Source organism: Phascolarctos cinereus, unplaced genomic scaffold, assembly GCF_003287225.1.
Source record: "Phascolarctos cinereus isolate Bilbo 61053 unplaced genomic scaffold, phaCin_HiC Scaffold_2;HRSCAF=192, whole genome shotgun sequence".
Classification (NCBI taxonomy): domain Eukaryota; kingdom Metazoa; phylum Chordata; class Mammalia; order Diprotodontia; family Phascolarctidae; genus Phascolarctos; species Phascolarctos cinereus.
In genome coordinates, this window is record NW_027555625.1 from 314,801,448 (window position 1) to 314,825,185 (window position 23,738).

At 34.9% G+C, this 23,738-nt stretch overlaps 1 protein-coding gene across 2 annotated transcripts in view; it reads left to right on the plus strand.

The window, feature by feature from the left end:
- The window catches only part of ASXL1 (ASXL transcriptional regulator 1), a 61,488-nt gene that overhangs the window by 7,699 nt on the left and 30,051 nt on the right, over positions 1-23,738 (plus strand). For both annotated transcript variants that reach the window (XM_020990728.2, XM_020990729.2), the window contains exon 3: positions 11,415-11,523. In XM_020990728.2, coding sequence (XP_020846387.1) covers positions 11,415-11,523 — 109 coding nt within the window. The remainder of the gene's footprint in view (positions 1-11,414; positions 11,524-23,738) is intronic.

Consider the following 23,738-nt stretch of genomic DNA (forward strand, 5'->3'; position numbering starts at 1 on the left):
TTACTCCAGATTCTGAACAAGGTTTCTTTTAGGGATTTAACTTGGCGAGAGATTCATAGCATCCAGTGTAACCAAAGCAGAATAAGTAATAGATTTAGTCATTTAGAGATTTTAAGAATTAGAGTTTATTCTGACATACTGATTAAGTCAGGCCCTTTTGCTCTTAAAGATGCTAAATGGTTATGTTCCAGGTTTGTTCTTGGGGTAGGGAAGGGTTAGGAAATACTTGAACTTTAAATCATAGAACCTTAAAATTAGAGAATTTTAGAGCTGTAAGAGACTTTAGAGATCACATAGTTCATGTGATCTCTTCCTTCACGCATATTTTACAAATTAAGAAACTGAGAGAGGTGAAATGACTTGATTTGCCAAAGATTGCATGGCAGTAGGTCCAAGACTAGAGATTTAGTATCTTGACTCAAAGGACAATACTCTTTCTACTATACCATGTTGCAGTGGGAAACTACAAGGGCAAGGGCAAGTGGCAAATGAATAGTACACTTGGATTTAAATATGCATCTGGCAGTGTTTTTGACAGTTGTCTGTTTTCAGGAAATAGGGATTTCTCCCACAGTGTTAACATTATTGAGTGGCCTGCTATGGAGACAAGAGAAACTAAACTGCTGGTGTTTAACATTTGAACATTACCACTGTACTAAATTTGACTACTTTCATTTTTGACATTCTAGCTAAATTTACTTGTCTTAATTGCTTCCAGGTATATATGGATTAATAAAATACAAAATTGTAATAGAGAAAAAATAATTGAGAGGAATTCTGACACTTTACACATATTAGAAAATATTTCATTATTGTCTTTTTTTAAAATTAATTTATTTTTAGTTTTCAGCAATCACTTCCATAAGCTTTTGAGTTTTAAATTTTTCTCCACCTCCCTTCCCAAGACTCTGTGCAATCTGATATAGGCTCTACATATACATTCCCATTAAACGTATTTTCACATTAGTCATGTTGTAAAGAATTAGAACCAATAGGAGGAACCATGAGAAAGAAGAAACAAAACAGAAGGAAAAAAAAAACCAAATAGTATGCTTCTATCTATCTGCATTTAGACTCCGTAGTTCTTTCTCTGGATGTGGATAGTATTTTCCATCATGAGACTTTTGGAGATGTCTTAGATCCTTGCATGCCAAGAAGAGCTAAAGTCTATCAAAGTTAGTCATCATACAATGTGGCTGTTAGTGTACAATATTCTTCTGTTTCTGCTCACTTCACTCAGCATCAGTTCATATAACTCTTTCCGGGTTTTTCTGAAGTCCACTGGCTCATCATTTCTTACAGCACAGTAGTATTCCGTTACATTCATATACCACAACTTGTTCAGCCATTCCCTGATTGATGGGCATTCCCTCAATTTCCAATTCTCTGCCACCACAAAAGGAGCTGCTATAAATATTTTTGTACATGTGGGTTCTTTTCCCTTTTTTGTGATATCTTTGGGATATAGCCCTAAAAGAGGTATCGCTGGGTCAGAGGGTACACACATTTTTATAGCTCTTTGGGCATAGTTCCAAATTGCTTTCCAGAATGGTTGGGTCAGTTTAATTCCACCAACAATTCATTAGTGTCCCAATTTTCACACATCTTCTCCAACATTTATCATTTTCCTGTTTTGTCACGTTAGCCAATCTGATAGATATGATGTGGTATCTCAGAGTCATTTTGATTTGCATTTCTCTAATTAGTAGTGGTTTAGAGCATTTTTTATATGACTATAGATAGCTTTAATTTCTTTATCTGAAAACTGCCTGTTCATATCCTTTGACTGTTTATCAATTAGGGAACATTATTGTCTTAATGGAGAAAAGTAACATATTTTCCTCCTGGTAAATGCCCCCCACCCCTTTTTTTCCTTTCCCAAAGCAAAGAGCCTTTTTGTTTTTTTCATTTCCAAATTCTCTTCCCCACTCATCCTGCCTTGCCCCCTGTGCCCCCACCTATCAAGAAGGCATGAAAGAAAAAATCCATTACAAGTAAGTATAATCATACAAAACAAATTTCCTCATTAGCTGTGTGGGAAAAAAAAGGGCAAGAAGAAAATATGCTTCAGTGCCCCCCCCCCCCAATCATAGGTTCTTTAGAGGTAGAGAACATGTTTCATCTTAAGTCCTTTGGAATTGTGGTGGGTCATTGTGTTGATCAGAGTTATTAAGTTTCAATGTTTATCATCCTTACAATATTGCTTTTATTGTGTAGATTGTTATGGTTCTTCATTTTGCATCAATACTTACATGTCTTCCCAGATTTTTCTAAAACCATCTCCATCATTTCTTAGAGCACAGTAGTGTGTTCTGTTATATTCATATACGTAACTTATTCAGTCATTCCCCTATTGATAGGCATCCTTCAGTTTCCAATTCTTTGCCACAAGAAAAAGATGTATTTTTGTATATATGAGTCCTCTTCTTCTTTGTTGAATCTCTTTAAAATGTAGACCTAGTAATGATATTGCTGCATTAAAGAGTATGTATGGATCAAAACCTTTTCAATTATAGTTTCAAATTGCTTTCCAGAATGATTGGACTAGTTCATAGCTCCTCCAACAATGTATTGGAGAACCTGTTTTCCCACACCCCTACTAGCATTAGGAATTTTCTTCTCTTGTCATCTTAGCCACCTGATGGGTATGAGGTGGGACCTCAGAATTGTTTTAATTTGTATTTCTCTAATTAGTAGTGATTTAGAACATATTTTCGTATGGCTATTGATGCCTTTGATTTCTTTGAAATTTTATTTCTTATTCTTTATCATATTTCATATTCATATCCTTTAATTCATATCCTTTTATTCATATTCCCCATCATTTGGGGAATTGCTCTTATTCTTGGGAATTTGACTCGGTTCTCTGTATATTTTAGAAGTGAGACCTTTATCAGAGAAACTTGCTTTGAAGATTCCCCCCTTCTAGTTTCCTGTTTATTTTCTAATTTTAGTTGTATTGATTTTGTGCAAAAACCTCTAAGTTTCATGTAATTGAAATTATCTATTTTCCCTCTTGTGAACTTCTCTAGTTTGGTCGTTTGGTTGTGAACATTTCCCCTTTCCGTAATAAATCTGAACGGTAATTTCTACCCAGTTCCACTAATTTGCTTATGACATTATCCTTTATGTCGAAATCATATACCTATTTTAAATTTATTTTGGTATATGGGGTGAGATTTTGTTCTGTGTCTAGTTTATGCCAGCTTACTTTACAGTTTTCCTAACAATTTTTGCCAAATAATCAGTTCTTGCCCTAGTAGTTGGGCTGTTTGCGTTTATCAGACACTAAATTACTGTGTTCATTTGCTTCTGTGTGTTGTGTACCTAATTGATCCGCTAATCATCTTCTCTGTTTCTTACTCACTACCAAATTTTTGACATTTATAGCTTTGTAGTAAAGTTTGAGATCTGATACTGCTAAGCTCCCTTCCTTCATGGTTTTTTTCTCTTGGTATTTTTGACCTTTTGTTTTTCCAGCCGAATTTTGTAAGGATTTTTTCTAGCATTATAAAATAGTTCCTTGGTAGTTTGATTGGTATGGTACTGAATAAGTAAATTAATTTAGCTAGTATTATCATTTTTATTATATTGGCTTTGCCTATGAGCAATTAATATTTTTCCAGTTATTTAGATCTGCTTTTATTTGTGTGTCGAATGTTTTGTAATTGTGTTCATATAGTTCCTATGTATATTTTGGCGGGTAGACTGCCAGGTATTTTATATGTGTAGGTACTTTAAATGGATTTTCTCTTACTACCTTTTCCTGCTGGATTTTGTTGGTAATTCAGAATGTTGATGGTATATAGAAATGCTGATGATTTGTGTGGATTTATTTTATGTTATGCAACTTTGCTGAAGTTGTTAATTGTTTCTGTTAGTTTTTTATTTGACTCTCTAGGGTTCTCTGAGTTGACCATTACTCATATGCAAAGAGTGATAGTTTTTTTTCCCCTCATTGCTTATGCTTATTCTGTCCAATGTCTTTTTTTTTTGTCTTATCGCCATAGCAAGGATTTGTAGTACAGTATTGAATAGTAGTGGTAATAATGGACATCCTTTCTTCCCCTCAGCTTTATTGGAAAAGCTTCTCTCTTATCCCTGTTACAAGTAATGCTTGCTCTTGATTTTAGATAGATTCTACTTAACATTTTAAGGAAAATTCCATTTATTCCTGTGCTTTCTAATGTTTTAAACAGGAATGGATGTTGTATTTTGTCAAAAGCTTTTTTTGCATTTATTGAAATAATCATTATTTTTGCTGCTTATAGATTTCCTAATATGGGACCAACCTTGCATTCCTTTTATATATCCATCCTGGTCATAGTGTATAATTTTGTGATATATTGGGTGTAGCATTCTTGCTAGTATATTATTTAAATTTTTTGCTTCAATACTGATTAGGGAAATTGGTCTATAGTTTTCTTTCTCTGTTTTGACTCTCCCTGGTTTAGTTACCAAGACTATATTTGTGTCAGAGAAGGAATTTGGTAAGACTCCTTTTTTACCTATTTTTTCAACTTATTTAAAATGTATTGGAATTAATTGTTTAAATGTTTGGTAGAATTTGCTTATAAATATATCTGGTTCTGGAGTTTTTTCTTAGGGATGTCATTTATGGCTTACTCAATTAGGATTATTTACGTATTCTATTTCCTGTTTTGTTAATCTGGAAAATTCATGTTTTTGTTCATATCCATTTCATTTCAATTGTCAGTTTTATTGGTATGTAGTTGGATGAAATAGTTCCTAATAATTGCTTTTATTCCCTGTTCATTGATTGTGAATTCATTTTTTTTTTTCATTTTGATACTGGTAATTTGGTTTTCTTCTTTCTTTTTCTTAATCAGTTTAGCCAGTGGTCTATCCATTTTATTGGGTTTTTTTTCTTTTTCCAAAAAAAAGCTTCTAGTTTTATTTATTAGCTCAATGGTTTTTTATTTTCAGTTTTGTTCATCTCTCCTTTGATTTTCAGGATTTCTATTTTGTTGTTTATTTGAAGGTTTTAATTTGTTTTTCTAGTTCACATCCTGTTTCTTGAATGGCTCTTTCTCTTTTTTATTCATGTGAACATTTAGAGAGAAATTTTCCTCTAATTATTGCTTTGGCTACATCTCACAAATTTTGGCATGTTGTCTCATTGTTATTATCTTTGATGAAATTATTGATTATTCCTATGATCTATCTGTTCTTTGACCCATTCATTCTTTAGGATTAAATTATTTAGTTTTCCACTTAATTTTTATTCTGTTTTTCAAAGGCCATTTTGGGGGGGAGGGCGAGGCAGTTGGGATTAAGTGACTTGCCCAGGGTGGCACAGCTAGTGAGTATCATGTGTCTGAAGCTAGATGTGAACTCGGTCCTCCTGAGTCCAGGGCCAGTGCTCTACCTACTGTGCCACTTAGCTGCCCTAAAAGGCCCTTTATTGAATCTGATTTTTATTGCATTATTGTCAGAAAAAGATTAATTTTTCTGCATTTTTTGTGAAGTTTTTATGCCCCAATAATTGGTCACTTTTGTGAAGGTGCCACACATAGGTGAGTAGGTATACTCCATTCTGTTCCTATTCATTGTTCCCCGGAGGTCTATCATATTTAACTTTTCTAAAATTCTATTTCTCTCTTTAACTTCTTCCTTGGTTTGATTTATCTAGCTCTGAGAGGGGTAAAATCAGAGTCCCCCACTAATATTGCATCTCCAGTCTTGCATTTCCAACTGCCTTTAGGACATCTCAAACTGAGCGTTCAGTAGAAATCTTATGTATGTCTAAACTCAACTCATTATTTTTCTCTATAACCTTCATTTCCCTGCCTCTTTGAAGGCAGGGACTATCTTTTTCTTTTTCTTTTTTTTATCCTTAGCATTTAGCATAGTACTTGGCACATAGCAAGTGCTTAATGAATGTCTATTGATTGATTTAATATAGTTTTACTGTCTTTTTCATCCTTTAACTCGTTTAGATTTTTTTTTTAAGAATTTGGATGCTATGCTGCATATCTGTTCAGTGTTGATATAATTCATTGTCTGTTATACCTTTTAGCAAAATGTAGTTTCCTTGTTTACCTCTTTAAATAAGTCTATTTTTATTTTTGCATTTTCTGAGATTGTGACTGTTACCCCTGCCCTTTTTTTTCTTACTCCAGTTGAAGTATATACTAAATTCTACTCCAGTGCCTTATTTTACTTCTGTGTATCTTTCTGTTTCAAATATTTTTCTTATAAACAACATATTGTTAGATTCTGGTTTCTAATCCATTCTGCTATCTTCTTTTGTTTTATTGGTGAGTTCACTCCATTCACATTCACATTTATGATTGCTAACTGTGTATTTCCTTCTATCCTATTCTCTTATTTATGTTTCTCTTTTTTTAGCTTATCCCTCCTCAAGAGTCTGTTTTGCTTATGACCCCTGCCTGCCTTAATTTACCCTTACTCTTTTGTTGTCCCCTTCACCCTACCCCCTTTTCTTTTAATCCCTTCCCCTCTTATTTCCATTATGGGTAAGATGAATATCATTACCTAAATTTGTCTGTGTGTTTATTCTTTCCTCCTTGCACCAACTGAAGTGTTGCTCACTCCCCTCCTACTCATCCTTTCATTGTATAAAGTCTTCCTTGTGCACCCTATTTATATGAGGTACTTTTCCTTATTTTTGTCTCCCATCCATCCTTTTCCAATAAATTCCTCTTTCTCACTCTTCCATTCTTCTTTTGAGATCATTCAAGCATAGTAGAATCATACCTGACTAATTAGACTAAGAGCTCTAGTGATAATAAAAAATTTTCAATCCATTTTTTTGCCCTGTAGGTTTATACTCAGTTTTGCTGGATAGGTTATTCTTAGCTATAATACTAGACTCTGCCTTCCAAGACACCATATTCTAAGCCTTCCACTCCTTTTTAGTGGTTCTGCTAAATCTTGTGTAATGCTGACTTTGATTCCTCAATGCTTGAATTTTTCTTTCTGCCTGCTTGCAAGTTTCTTTTTTCTTTTTTCATTCTTTTTTTTTTTTTAAACTTAGGAACTCTGGATTTTGGCTGCAATATTCCTGGATTATTTCTGTAATAATCCTTTGAGATTTCTTTCAGGAGGTGACTGGTGACTTCTTTCAATTTCTACTCTATCCTCAGGTTCTAAGATAATATACTCAATTTTACTTTTTAATTTCTTGAGATATAATGTCTAAGCTCTTTTTTCTGATCCTGGCTTTTAGATAGTTCAGTGATTCTTAAATTATCTCTCCTTGATCTATTTTCTAGGTCATTTGGTTTTCCTGAGATATTTCACATTTTCTTTCTATTTTTTCAGTCTTTTAACTTACTTTATTCTTTCTTGATGTCTGATAGCATCATTGGCTTCCATTTGAGCAGTTCTAATTTTTTTTTCAGTTCTAATTTTTAAGGAATTATTTTTTTCAATAATGTTAATTATTTTTTTTATTGCTTTCTTGCATAGGTCTTATTTCTTTTCCTGTTTTATTCCTGTATTGCTCTTATTTGGCTTTTGAATTTTTTTTTTTTGCCTTTTTTTATGACTTTATTTAGCTCTTCTAAGAATTCTAAGAACTAGAGACTAAATTGACAACATTTGCTGGATTATGGAGAAAGCAGGGGAGTTCCAGAAAAAACATCTACTTCATTGATTACACTAAAGCCTTTGTGTGGATCACAACAAAATGTGGCAAGTCCTCAAAGAGATGGGAATACCTGATCATCTTTCTTGTCTCCTGAGGAACGTGTATGTGGGCCAAGAAGTAACAGTTAGAATCAAACATGGAACAGCTGCTGGGTAAAGGAATATGACAAGGCTGTATATTGTCACCTTATTTATTTAATCTATATGCAGAGTATATCATACGAAATGCCAGGCTGGCTGAATCAAAAACCAGAATGAAGGTTGCCGGGGGGGGGGGGCAGCAGCTAGGTGGCGCAGTGCATAGAGCACTAGGCCTGGATTCAGGAGGACCTAAGTTCAAATCTGGCCTCAGACACATAACACTTATTAGCTGTGTGACCCTGGGCAAGTCACTTAACCCCATTTCCTAGCCCCCCCCCAAAAAAAAAGGTTGCTGGGAGAAATATCAGTAATCTCAGATATGTCGACAATGCCACTCTGATGATAGAAAAGGGAAGAGTAATTAAGAAGTTTCTTGATGAGGGTAAAAGCTGGCTTGAAGCTTAGCATCAAAAAAGCTAAGATCTTGACAAATAGTCCTATCATTTCCTGGCAAATAGAGAAATGGGAATTAGTGTCAGGTTTTATGTTCTTCAGCTTAAAGATCACTGCATACTGTGACTGCAGCTATGAAATTAAAAGACACTTGCTTCTTGGAAGGAAAGGTATGGCACATCTGGACAGCATACTAAAAAGCAGAGGCATCACATTTCTTATAAAGGTTTGTATAATCAAAGCTACGATTTTGCCAGTAGCTGTGTATGGCTGTGAGAATTGGACTATAATGAAAGCTGACTACTGCAAAATTGACACTTTCTAATTGTGGTGTTGGTGAAGTCTTTTGAGAGTTCCTTGGACAGTAAGGAGGTCAAATCAGTCAGTGCTTAAAGAAATTAATTGGAGCTATTCATTGGAAGGTGAAATACTGAAGCTGAAGCTTAAATACTTTGGCCACATGATGAAAAGATGGGATTCAATTGGAAAAGACCCTGATGTTGGGAAAGAATGAAGGCAAAAGCAAAGGGGAATGGCAGAAGATGAGATGGATAGGTAGTATTATGAAAACGACAAATGTGAACTTGGACAGACTTTGAGAGATAGCGGAAGATAGAAAGGCCTGGTATGCTATGGGGTTCACAAAGAGTTGGACACAACTGAACAACAGGAAGAATTCTCATTGGGATTGTGTCTAATTTGCATTTTTCTTTAAGGCTTTGCTTGTAGATGTTTCAAGTTACTGTCTTCTGTGTTTGTGTCTTGAGCTTCCCTGTTATCATTATTATGGTAACTCTTTATGGTTGCATTCTTTTTTTGTTTGCTCATTCTTCCAGTATACTTCTTGAATTTAAACTATATTTTAGTGTTTGTTTCTCTCCTCACTTCTGGGAATGATGTCTGGACTGAACATTTGTCTTTTACATCTTGCTGTTTTCATGGCTCAGTCAGTGGTGTGATCCGGGGAGAGGTCTGTTCACTGTGCTCCTCTTCTTTGCTCTACATACAACTTCTTGACCTATGTTTGAGTCTATGGGCTTTTGGCTGGATGAGTTGCAGTAGATTGGTGCTGGACTTAGTCACTATTAGTCCTTTGGGAGGTTATGCAAATGCAGAGGGACTGAGCTGCTGGCTCCGCTTTGGTTTTGATCTCCTGGCCTGATTATTCCACTGCAGTCTTATATGCAGGGCTAAAGGTCAGAACTGAATCTCTTACTTGGCTCTTAGTTTCAGAGCCACACAGCTAAATTTTTGGAACTTGTTTTTCACTCTGTATATAACTCAGGCCCTTCTTGCTTGCGATTGCTCCTCTCTGTCCTAGAACTGTGACCTGGAACTAGGTAATAAGTGACAAAGCTACCAGCTGGCACCTGTTCCTACTTCCAACCCTGGTTCAGTGATTCTCTGGGATCTCTCTGTCTCTGGTGCTTCCTGCTCTGATGTTCAATCTCAACCCCCTTATTATCCCTGTGTGCTGAAATGCTCCTTGTTACTGTTGCCACAGCTGTGCTTCTGGACAGCCCCCATCCCAGTGTCTGAAGACTTTTCTGTCTATCTTCTCAAGTTGCCCTGTTTGGGAAAATGACTCATGGTGACTTTTTCTTGGCTTTCCTGATCATAATTCAGTCTGTCTTGTTTTCTGGGTTGTTGTGGAGGACGTATCCTGTGTGAGTTGGGTAAAAATGTTGACTCTGCTATCTTTTTTTTTTTTTGGTGAGGCTATCGGGGTTAAGTGACTTGCGTAGAGTCACACAGTTAGTAAGTGTCAAGCGTCTGAGGTCTGATTTGAACTCAGGTCCTCCTGACTTCAGGGCCAGTGCTCTATCCACTATGCCACCTAAGTTGCCCTTGACTCTATCTTGACTGCCCCTATAAATGACTCTCTTGCCCAAATTGAGGTGAAAGAATGGTATTTTTAAACAATAGATCTTAACCTATCACTTGTTTCTAATTCGAATAAAAAAAATTTATTCTAAACTTGGTGATCATCAACAAAAAGATAGAAAAAATGCACAAACAAAAATTTAAGAGATCAAGCACAAAACTGAAAGCACATTTTTAGAGCTTTTTTAAAAAAAAGTATGTTAACTTGAACAAAATTATAAGAAAAATGTCCTTTGATCTTCCATGTCTCTTTTTAAATTCTTTTTTCTGTTTATATCTTTGAATTTTTTTGCTTTAAAAAATATTCCATGTGTGTATTCTTGTTCTATTATCTTCACCTTTAAATCAGATTAATTAAGAAATATTTTGGGAAAAACAAACTTTTTCAATGGAAGTTGATGCTTTACTAAAGGTAGATCTTTTAGGAAAATTTTGTAATTTTGTTTTTTTCTTAAATTTGTGGACCAAAAAAAAATTAAACATGAAATGGAAATTCATGTGTTCATTTTGAATCCTCTTTTTATGTTGTGCTGTGCATATGGAAATGTTTTTTGTACATCTTTTTGTATTTAAGTTAAAAACGAATGAAAAAATTAAAAAAGAAGAAAAAAATAAATGGGTGGAGCTGGTTTTTAGAATTACCTTCAAGTTTTTGATTGAATTTAAAATCATTATGAGTTTCATGATACCTCATTTTTATTATCTAATGCCAATAAACATTAAGGGCTTACAGTACACAGAACATATCAAAAATATTGACTAGTGTTTGGGTAGCAGTGTAATGTAGTAGGAAAAAAAACACTAGGAGTTCCAATTGACAGTCATAGGAACATAGATCTAGAACTGGAAGGGATCTCATACCATCTGTTCCAGTGACCTCACTTGACAGATGAGGAAACTTAGGCCTAGGGAGGTTAAGTGATTTAATCAGCACCACACAGTTTTCAAAGGTGACATTTGAATCCAAGTCTCCTGATACCAGAACAAGTGCTCTTTTTTTTCTGTACCAAACAGCAATTCTGGGTTCTAGTCCTACCTCTCCTGCTCACTACTTGTATGATCTCAAATGAATCACTTAATCTCTCAGACCTCAGTTTCCTTACCTGTAAACTTATGATAGTTTTAATTGGTTAGATGGCATAAATGTTTCCCCAGGTAACATTTGTCAGTACACTTTGAGCAATACAATCCATTGTACTGTCTTCATTTGATCCTGCTAAATTTGTTTGACAAGAGAATAATTGTCTCAAGATTCTTCTGTGTCTTCTTTCCTACTTCACTTGATAAAGCGTTAGAGGGTCTTACCTTAGTGTATAAGATGTATATGAATTATGTTCCCTTTTCATTCTTGTCTATTGCAGTGGAACGTCTCCCTTGGCTTGCCTCAATGCTATGCTTCATTCCAATTCTCGAGGTGGTGAGGGACTCTTTTACAAACTTCCTGGACGAATAAGCCTTTTCACGCTCAAGGTAAGTAGTTAGTTACCTCTCATCCTGGTAAATGGTTGTAGACTTTAATTGTGTCAAATATAGAAAGTTCTCACTTAATGTTAAGTGAACTGTTCCACAGACTTCTATGTAAAGCAATTTTTATATAATGCAAATTCAACTACCCACTTCATTTGGCCTATATAACAAAAGCGTATACAGACTAATACCTTTATGCAAGTCATAAAATTTACTAAAATAGACATATTAACTATTGTACCATGCTAATAAACAGAATTATGAAATGAAAGGTAAAGTTAATGATAAAGTAGGAACAGTACTGCATCGTGAAGTTAACATAGGTATACAGTATGTTGTCCTTTACTCACCCACTGTGTCTAGCCTTTATCACTGGTGGTTGACTGCGTAACTTTTTTTATGAAGCTATCTGTAGATAGCTTTTTTCCCTCATATATCTGACAACAGCAAGCAATATTATGCTCAACTAGTCTTTGAACTTTTAAAAATCTTGAAATAGTTGGATCCATCTTTTTAGTACAAGAAAAAAATTTGCTCAAATGATGAAATGATGCCAACTGTTTTGTTGTGAATCTTTTTGGTTCAACCTTGGTTCCAAAGCTTCCCTTTTTTCTTCTGCAGTCTTTGCAGCTAGCAGCTCAATCAGATCCACATTCAGAATCCTCATTCGGATTTCTTTCAGAATTCTTTGTGAAAGTTGAATTTGCATAATGTGAATTTTACATAAAGTAAGAACTGCCTTTACTATCTCCAGTGCATGTATCTATATTTATGTTTGCCTACAGAAATGTCACCTCAATAAGGGTTGAAGTAATGAAGAATAAATACATATATGAAGTAAGAGTCTTCATTGTGGAAAAGAATGATTGACACTAGCTGTTTCAAATATATGAAGCTTAAACATGGTTTTAGGAGTTTATAAGTAGGAAAGAGTATATAAGTTTATGTACTTGTTTACTGATCAGTACTAGCTTTGTGACCTTATTTAAGTCATTTGATCTCTCAGAGTCACCATTTCCTTATTTGGAGGAGTAGATGATTTCTTAGGTCCCATCCAAGTTGTACCATTGTTTGATTATGTATCAAAAGCAGAACTTCGTTCATATGCATAAATGGTTACACTTGTTAAACATTGTAAATGGCCTTAATTAATTAACATGATCATCATCTTTCTAAACTACATCACGTTTGTGATATTTGAGCAACTGGCAATAATGAATAGAGTTGCAGACAAGGAGTTAGAAAAACCAGGTTTTGCATCCCACCTTACGCACATATAACCCTGGACAAGTTACTTAATGTCTCAGCCTCTTTATCTGTAAAATGGGAATAATATTAGCACCTACTTCAAGAGATTTTAGTCAACATCCAGGGACACAATGAACAGAAAGTCTTTGCAAACCTTAAAGTATTGTATGAATATTAGTTATTGTTTTTATTATTACATGAAAAGTGAAGATGAGTGTAAGGGCACAATGCTCAAAAACGTTGTTATTAACACATAAAAGAAAGATAGGAATGTAATAAAAATGATGGCACGGTATTATACATATTAAATGGTTAAAAAATATATAAATACTGTTGTTACTAGGCTTTCACCCTGCCCCAGGCTGCTCAAGCTGCAGGCCTCAGAGTGGAGGCCATGGGTGAATGCAGTGACCCTTTTATAATCAAAATTCCTATTGTACTAGAAGATATGTAATAAATGTAACACTTTACCTTGACAAAAATCTGAAGTTTGCTTGTGGAAGTGGCTGTGAGAAGAGTTTCAGCTTATGAGTTATTATGAAATGGTTCCATTTTTTGAGTTCTCTAGTTGTTTCTCATGAAGAAATCTTGCAGAAGTTGTGTTATGCTTAAAATGTTCCCCATTGTATCAATCATGTTGGAAAAAATTTGAGCTTTATAACAGAACTGACTTTGCTTTGCATCAGTTCATGCAAGTCTTCCTAGGTTTCTCTGTATCTCTTCCATTCATCATTTGTTACACTATAATAATATTCCATTACATTCACATATCTTATGTTTAAAACTTATTTTTATGAATTAATAAACATGGACATTTCCATATATAAAGAACAACAGAAAAGGATTGTATAGCTCATAACACTGTGAATTGTTACATAACCAATTGCTTTTTTAAAGTATGTTATATAGCAGTTGTAATACTGCCCTGCTTTATATCCCCTTCTACTCTCTTCTGTTCATTTTATTTATTTTTTTCAGTAGGACTTGGTGAATCTTCCCCTTTTTTTTTTTGGCTATTTAATAGTATTTTAATTTTTTCCCCAATTACATGTCAGGCCAATTTTTAGCATCCTTTTTTTTTTCCCTTTTGGTGAGGCAGTTGGGGTTCAGTGACTTGCCCAGGCTCACACAGCTAATAAGTGTCAACTGCCTCAGGTTGGATTTGAACTTGGGCCCTCCTGACTCCAAGGCCAGAGCTCTATCCACTGTGCCAACTAGCTGCCCTTTTAGCATTCATTTTTAACAAAATTTTGAGTTCCAAATTTTTCTCCCTCCCTCCCCTCTTCTGAAAAATGGTAGGCAAATTTGATATAGGTTATACATGTGCTGTCATGTAAAACATTTCCATATTAGTCACAGTTGTGAAAGAGGAAAAAGATCAAAAGGAAAAAAAAACACGAAAAAGAATAAAGTGAAAAAATATGCTTCAATCTGTATTCAGAATCCATCAGTTCTTTATCTATTTGTGGATAGGATTTTCCTTCATGAGTCCTTTGTACTTGTCTTAAGTCGTTGTGTTGCTGAGAAGAGTTGAGTCATTCATAGTTGATCATCACACAATGTTGCTAATACTATGTACAATGTTTCCCTGGTTCTGTTCATTTCACTTTATATCTGTTTATACAAGCGTTTCCAGATTTTTTTGAAATCTGACTGTTCGTCATTTCTTATTGCACAATAATATTCCTTTACATTCATATGCTATAGGTTGTTCATCCATTCCCCAATTGATGGTCATCCCTTCAGTTTCCAATTTTTTTGCCACCGTGAAAAGGGCTGCTATAAATATTTTTGTACATGTAGGTCCTTTACAAACTTTTTTTATGATCTCTTTGGGATACAGACCTAGTAGTGGTATTGCTGGATCAAAGGGTTTGGTTTGGTTGCCCTTTGAGCATAGTTCCTAACTGCTCCCTATCTTCTGTTTGTTTAAAACTCGGTGTTTGTTTCTTTCTTTTTTAGCATTGTTTTCACTGCTCCCATACTTCTCCCTAAACATCTCCTCTTTCCTTACAGAAAGCTGTCTTCTATAAAAGATAAAATGAGCCATGCAAAACAAATCCACACATTGGCTCTCAGAAAATATATATCTCATTTTGTATCTCTAGTCCATTACCTCTGCAAAGAATTGGGAAGCATGATTTTTTTCAGCCCTCCAGAACCTTGATTGGTTATTATATTGATCACAATTCATAATTTCATTCTTTTACAGTATTTTATAAATTGTTTTCTGGTTCTGCTCACTAGTTCATATAAATCTTTCTAAGTTTCTCTATCAGGTTCTGGTCCTAGGCCCACCTACTTAATAGATATGTGAATAATTATGGCAAAGTCACTTATCAGTTTCAGTTATAAAATTGAGATGAACCCTACCCTACCTACCTTAAAGGGCTGTTATGAAGATTTTTCATCATTTTTTTATGGTTTGGTAATATTCTATGACATTCATATAACATAATTTGTTTAGGTATTTTCCTATAGATGAGCATCTACTTTGTTTCTGTTTTTTTGCTACAACAAAAAATGCTGCTACAATTTTGTTTTGTACATATGGATCATATTCCTCTTTCTTTGGTGTCTTGGGGGCTGGTATATGCCTGTTAGTGGTTTCTCTGCGTCAAAGAATATATATTTATGTGATTTCTTGGGTATTGCTTTCCAGAATGGTTGCACCTATTCACCCACCATCCCACATACACATCATGTGTACTTGATCTTCCACATTACCTTTAACAACTGTCATCTTTTTTGTCATCTTTGCCAATATAACGGAAATGTGATGGAACCTTAGAGTTGTTTTAATTTGCATTTGTTCTTATTAGTAATTTGTAGCAATTCAACATGCTTCTTAATAGCTTGGATGTCTTCATTTGAAAATTGCCTGTTCGGATCCTTCAACTGTTTATCTATTGGTAATGGCTTTTGTTCTTATATAGTTCACTGAATCAACAAACATTTAAACTCTTACCATATGCCAAGCACTATACTAAGTGTTGGGGACATAATGAAAGATAAAAGATAGTTCTCACTCTTAACTACGAAAGAGTCTGATGATCTAGTTGTAGATATAGTTGTGTCAGTTCCCTACATATCTTGAATTTTAGGTTATTTTTATCAAAGAAATTTGCTTCAAAAAAATTTCCCTCAGCCATTTCCCTTCTGATTCTGATCGCATTGAGTTTGGTACAAACTTTTATGTTACTGGTTTTGTCCATTTTATCTTAATGATAATCTTTATCCCTACCATAGTCAAGAACTTCCCTCTATGTATGGTTGTGAAATGTCTTTTATTGTCCTCTATTAAATGTTTTATCATCATTGATTCATTTAGATGTTGTTGTAGTGTGAGGTACTGGTCTAATCCTGATTTGTACCAGGTTGCTTTCTCCATAATATTCTTCTGCCCTTTGTTTTTAAGTAGACCAGATCTGTGGTGGATTGGTTGAAGGATAGCAACTACCTTTTATTAAGTACCTATTGTGTGTAGAGTACTGGAATTAGTGCTAAGTGTATACAAAATTTTGCTCTTAAGGAGTTTAGTCTTCAGTTTGGGAAGTGGGGTTAGGAAGGGAATAAGACAAAAACAAAAATAGCTATAATATACAATGATAATAAATATGTTAGGGTCAGGAGAGGGGAAGTTTATACCCACTAACAGAAGAGTAAGAATCAGGAAAAGCAAGGTTGTAATTTAGCAAGGTGTCATTAATGGTTGCATTAATAATAACTATTTTTTATGGCTATTTATAATTTTGAAAGTGTCTTCACATCCATTATCTTATGTAATCTTAATACAGGTTTTTTCAGGTAGGCAAAGAAGTGTTTATCTTGGTTTTATGGTTGAAACTGCTAAGTGAAATGACAGTCACACATTTGGTTTTTTAAAAAGAATTTTTGGGGGCAGCCAGGTGGGACAGTGGATAGAGCACCGGCCTTGAAGTCAGGCAGACCTTAGTTCAAATTCAGCCTCAGACCAAACACTTGACACTTAGTAGCTGTGTGACCCTGGGCATGTCATTTAACCCCAATTGCCTAAAAAAAAAAGATAAATATGAAATATAAAAAATTTAAAAAAATTTTTTTTTACTAATTTATTTTGATTTATCAACAATCACTTCCGTATGCTTTTGCGTTTAAAATTTTTCTCTCCCTTCCTCCCTACCACCCTCCCCAAGATGGCACACAACCTGATAGATGCTATATATATAAATAAATAAATATATATATACACACACACACACACACACACACACACGCACACATTCTTATTAAACATATGTTCAGATTAGCGATGTTGTAAGTAAAAATTAGAACCAATAGGAGGAACCATCAGAACAAGGAAACAAAACTCAACAGAAGACTTGAAAAAAAATAGCAAATAGTATGCTTTGATCTGCATTCAAATTCCATAGTTCTTTCTTTGGATGGGGATAGCATTTTCCATCACGAGGCCTTTGGAGATGTCTTAGATCCTTGTATTGCTGGGAAGGGTTAAGTTTATCAATATTAGTCATCACACAACGTTGCTATTATTGTGTACAATGTTCTCTTGGTTCTGCTTAGCATAAGTCCATACAAGTCTTTTGAGGATTTTCTGAAGTCTGCCTGCTCATCATTTCTTATAGCACAATAGTATTACATTACATCCATATACCACACCTTGTTCAGCCATTCCCCAATTGATGGATATTCTCTCAATTTCCAATTCTTTGCCACCACAAAAAGAACTGCTATAAATATTTTTGTATGTACGGGTCCTTTTCTCATTTGTATGATGTCTTTGGGATACAGCCCTAGAAATGGTATTGCTGGGTCAGAGGGTATGCACATTTTTATAGCCCTTTGGGCATAGTTCCAAATTTCTCTCCAGAATGGTTGGATCAGTTCACAACTCCACCAACAATGCATTAGTGTTCTGATTTTCCCACATCTCTCCAACATTTATCATTTTCCTGTTTAGTCATGTTGGCCAATCTTATAGGTGTGAGATGGTACTTCAGAGTTGTTTTGATTTGCATTTCTCTAATTAATAGTGATTTAGATTAAGATTGAGGGTGACACAAGGATATCCATTACCACCACTATTGTTCAATATGGTACTGGAAATGTTAACTTTAGCAATAAGAGAAGAAAAAGAAATTGAAGGTATTAGAATAGGCAAAGAAGAAACAAAGCTATCACTCTTTGTAGATGATATGATGATACACTTAGAGAATCCTAGAGAATCAAGTAAAAAGCTACTTGAAATAATAAAAACTTTAGCAAAATTGCAAGTTATAAAATAAACCCACATAATTCATCAGCATTTCTGTATATTACCAACAAAGCCCAACAGCAAGAGATAGAAAGAGAAATTCCGTTTAAAATTACTGTAGACATTATAAAATACTTAGGAGTCTACCTACCAAAACAAACCCAGGAACACAATTACAGAACACTTTCCACACAAATAAAGTCAGATCTAAATAATTGGAAAAACATCAGTTGCCATGGGTGGGTCGAACTAATATAATAAAAATGACAATTCTACCTAAACTGATTTACTTATTCAGTGCCATACCAATCAAATTACCAAAAATTATTTTATGAAGCTAGAGAAAACAACAAGATTGATTTGGAATAACAAAAGGTCCAGAATATCAAGGGAACTAAATGAAAAGAAATGCAGGGGAAGGTAGCCTAGCTATTCTAGATCTTAAATTGTGTTATAAAGCAGCAGTCATCAAAACTACTTGGTACTGGTTAAGAAATAGAGTGGTGGATCAGTGGAATAGCTTAGGTATGCAAGAAACAGTAGTCAATGACTATAGTATCTACTATTTGATAAATCCAGAGACCCCCAGGTTCTGGGATAAGAACTCACTATTTGACAAAAACTGCTGGGAAAACTGGAAAAGAGTATGGCAGAAACTAGGCATAGACTAAAATCTCACACCATATACCAAAATAAAGTCAACGTAGGTTCATGATTTAGATATAAAGGCTGATACTATAAGCAAACTGGGAGAGCAAGGAATAGTTCACCGATCATTTATGGGGAGCAGAAGAATTCATGACCAAACAGGAGATAGAGAACATTATGAAATGCAAAATGGATAATTTTGATTACATTAAATTGTAAAGTTTTTGCACAAAGAAAGCCAATGCAACCAAGATTAGAAGGAAAGTAGAAAACTGGGAAAGTTTTTTACAACCATTGTCTCTGACAAGGGCCTTATTTCTAAAATACATAGAGAATGAAGCCAAATTTATAAGAATACAAGTCATTCTCCAATTGATAGATGGTCAAAGGATATGAACAGGCAGTTCTCAGTTGAAGAAATTAAAGCCATCTATAGTCATGAAAAAATGCTCTAAATCAGACATCTGTTAAGTGGTGGGACTCAGTCTAGAATACTGATCTTTTACCTCTTAATACCTACTGCTTTACTATTCTGTCTTCTAGTGTTGCATAATTCTTGGTCTTATTTTGACATTTATTGGCCCATACTTGGAATGACAATGTTTATGAGACAACTGGGGGCAGCTGACTGGGCCTGGAGTCAGGAATACCTGAGTTCAAATCCAGCTTCAGATAGTAACTGTGTGGCCTTGAGCAAGTCACTTAACCTCTGTTTGCCTACATTTCCTCTCCTGTAACATGGGGTAATAATACTACCTCTCAGGGTTTTTATCGGTATCAAATCAAATTATATTTATAAAAGCGCTTAGCACAGTGTCTGACACATGTTTAAGTTTTGTTTTTTACCTTGGTGACAAGTAAATCTCTATTCTTAAAGGTGTGAGGCCTCTAAGTATGATCTGTAACCTACATGTAATTCTGATTATGAATATATTAAAAAGTATAGGTTTGTCTTATAGATAAGTGATCCATGGGGCAAGTGGGCCGCCCATTCCCCATAAATCAAAAGGGGGGGAATGAAGGAATTAGGACAGCAAGTGGTTAATTGTGGGAATTGAGTGAACTACGTTGACTCCATCTTATGATTCAATTCTGTAACTAGCTTAGTTCCATTTCTGTTCAATTGTGGGAGTTGGAAGAAACCCTTATTGCATTGTTTGAATTTATTCCTGTGTGACTGGGAAGCTGGACCACCTCTACCTGCTGCTTACAGACCCTTAACTAAAGACCTAAGTTATGATGACCAGAAATCAGGTCAGATCCAAAGACTGATGCAAGGAGTTTTCTCACACTTATACATCTCAAGCAGCCTTAAATCTTATCTGAAAACTGGCCCTGTTCAATCAGTAATTGTTTCCATGTTCCTTTGATTATTTATACATAGTTGGGGGGAATGGGACATTTCTTTTTCTGAATTCAGGGAATTGTACTTGTTTGCTTTCACCTTCCCAACTTGGAAAGTCCCTAATCTTTCCTCCAATTAGAAATCAGATTACCTAATGTCTCTTGGTTAATTGTTTCCTTTTAATGAATTGGCCTTGATTAATTGTTTTCAATTTACAAAAAAATTGTCTCCCCCTGTATTCAAGGTCCAGGCTTAAGCTGAGGAAGTCTAGTCCTGCTTTTTTGGGAAGTTGCCATGTGTTGCTTAATAAATTGATATGCTCAGAAGATTGAACCTTTGTATCTTCAGTCATTTCATCTTTCACCTGCCACAGTGCTATATAAATGCTTATTCTTTTCCTTCTCCTAACATCACATCTACTTCTTATCTCATCACTATATTTAAAATTAGTAGCTCTCTTCTGTTAAAAGTTTTGTCTTAATTCAGATTTGAATGGTATGTCTCCCTGTCTTCCCAAACATGTGCAGTGATTTATTCTGTTATTGATAGGAGATGGATATGACAGAACACGATTAACTTTGATTTAGTTGGCCGTGCCATCATGGTGTAACTTGTATAGATAGGGTCTTTGTAGTCTGGGTAAATAACCCTGACTAGTTCTCTTCAAAGTCCAAGTCAACTGATGATGTCAGTTGTTGTTCGAAAACTTGTCTGTAGTATGGAAAATTAAATTTCACCCATATTGTAGTAAGATCAGATATGCTTTTACAAATACAGCCTGTCTGAATTAAATTCATTTGTTTTCAGAAGTGTGCATGTATTGCACTGATTGTATTGCACAGTAGTCTGAGATGGTGTGTAGTATATCTTGACTGAAATCCTATAGTATTTGCCTCAGATTTCTCATCTTTTCGTTGTGATATGTTAATGGTGGTCTGTTTAAAATCCTGTGGCATTTTCAAAGTTTCATGTGCTAAGGGAAAGCCTGTATAAATGACTTGGCAGCCCTTCACCTCCCTATTTGGACATTTCTTCTGTGCTATTGAATTCAAAGTTTTCTTCCTTCTTAGTACCTGATGGCCACTTATTTCCAAGTTGGAATTGTCTAATTATGTCAGGTTCTATAGACGCTTGAGACCATTGACAAACAGATTTGTCAGAAATGCAGTGATAATGCTGAAGTTTTCGTTAAGTTCCATGGGATTCATTTTGAATGAGGTTCTTGTGGTGGTGTGCTGGTCATGTGTGATTCCATGAAGTCTTCGCTACCTAGTTTTGTATCATCCTTCACAACCATAACTCTTTGAGCCTTAGTATCTGTCATTTGGTTGGAGTATACATTACCTTATCTATATACAGTGATACGGGCTTCTTTCATTGTTTCTGTTGTTTGTACCAGTAGTTGTTTTAAGGTGTACAGCACATTTTTTACTTGTATACATAAACTTTAAAAAATTTTTTTTTATCAGAACTAATTCCTTAAAGATAATCCTAGTAATATCAACTAACTATGCCCAGTGTTAGCTGGAAGGCACAAGGTATTATAGATGATTCATGTTGGTATTTATAAGTGTGATTCCTGTAAGCTGTAATGATTAGCATGGTATAGTGTAAAGAGAAGTAAATTAGGAGTTGGAAGCCCTGGGTTCTAGTCCACAATCTGCTACTTGCCATTTGTGTGATTGGAGCAAGTATTTGTTATTCTGTAAAACTCTCTGTCTTGCTAAAATGAGATTGGACTGGAAGATCTCTAAGTTCTCATCTATTTCTAAAATTCTGTCTTTATCTTGGTGACTTTATTGGTATGTATTCTCTAGGAAGTTGACTTGAACTGTAACAACTTTATCATAGGGTGGTTATGTCACTAATGAAAGTGTAAACTTTATTAGTTGATGTTATCTATCTAAAATGGTGACATAAAAATACCTCCCAAGATTTTTTCACTTAATTAGACTGAGCTACTTTATACAATAGAAAAACGTAGTTCAGAATAAAAATGGATTGTTAGAATTGGAAGGGACCCTAGGATGCAAAATGTTAGAGCTGGAGGATACATTAGAGTTAATTTAGTCTAACACTTTTTGGGGGGGGCAAGGCAATTGGGGTTAAGTGACTTGCCTAAGGTTACACAGCTAGTGAGTGTTATTTGTCTGAGGCTGGATTTGAACTCAGGTCCTCCTGAATCCAGGTGCTCTATCCACTGCACCTCCTAGCTGCCCCCTAACATTCTTATGGTACAGATAAGGAAATTGGGGTCCAGAGAGGAGAAATCTAGTAAGTGACAGAGATGAGACAAGCCACCAAGTGTTGTGACTCGGTTCTTTTGACTGTTCTTCTCAGTAATCTTCCCAAAAGTACTGAAGACTGCAGTTGAAGTATGCCTCCCTTAACACTACAGTTTGCAAATAAATATGAGGAATAAAACAAAGAGAGGAGGAGGAGATAATTACTATTGCCTTTTTGTTGTTACTTACATAACCCTAATAATAATATTCATGGTGCATTTCCACACCTACAGCACTTTCTAAGCTATTTATATTGCCACAAAATACTAAAATGGAAGAGAAGAAGGAGTAAAGTATAGAATCACTGCTAGTAAGATTGGAATCTACATCATATGAAAAGTCGCTATTAGTTAAAGAAGAAATGTGGTAGAAAGGGGGTTGAGTCCTGGCTCTGCTGTATACAGGCTTTTGATAACTAGCGATTACTTTATCTTGCTGAGCACTTCAGTTTATTCATTTATGAAATGATGATGATATTTGTATTACCTTATAGGGAGGGTGGGTGGAACTGGACAAAGGAGATAAGATATAAACAATTAGGTAAATAATTATGTTATTTTATTATTACACATAATACCAAAAGTCATGGAGTTGTTTTTTTTTCAAAGATCACTAAAATTTTAAATTTAGTTAATTTCCACTCTACTCTTTTACACTAATTTTTTGTGGGGCTGGGAGGGGGAGAATGTACATGTTCTTTTTTTCTGTCCTCTTTCCTCTACCTTCCCCTCCCTGTTATCTTTAAAAAAAAAACCAAAAAACAAAAACCTTTTTATTTGTAGTAACTTGCCATAAATCTGCTGACTCTAGAAAAACATCTTCTCACCCTTGCCTCCTGACACTGTAATTTCCTTTCGTTTAGTTGCTAAAGCAAGAAGAGTGAGCCATTAGAAACTATTTTAAAATGCAAGATTCTTTTTAGTTACTAATCAGTGTTTTCCCTCTGCTGAGAGAACTAAACATGGTGATTGCTTGTTCAGAATGGGAATTTCTATTTGGGCATAAAGTGGGAATATTGCACTTAAATCTGACATTTGACAGTATATTTTTTATGGTCTGCTATAACAGCTAATAAGCTGTCTTATTTTTGATATGTAGTAGGAAGACCATCTTTTCCTGATTTTTGTATTTATTTTCTGTGCAATTACATCACAATATTAACATTTTCCATTTCTGTAGTTCAAAGTGCTTTCCTTACAACACTCTGTCTGGGTGGAGGGTAATCTGAAGTTTATAAAGTGCAGCAGTTTAGTGGAAAGTGTTCATTTTGGATTTAAGAAAGACCTGGATTAGAATCCTACTTCTGACACTTATGTGACCTTATACAAGTCATTTAACCTCTGATCTCCAGTTTGTTTATCTGTTAGGAGATAATAGTATTTGTGTTGCCGCCAGAGTTCTTGACACTTTTCAAATAGTTCAGCATCAGAAACTGATA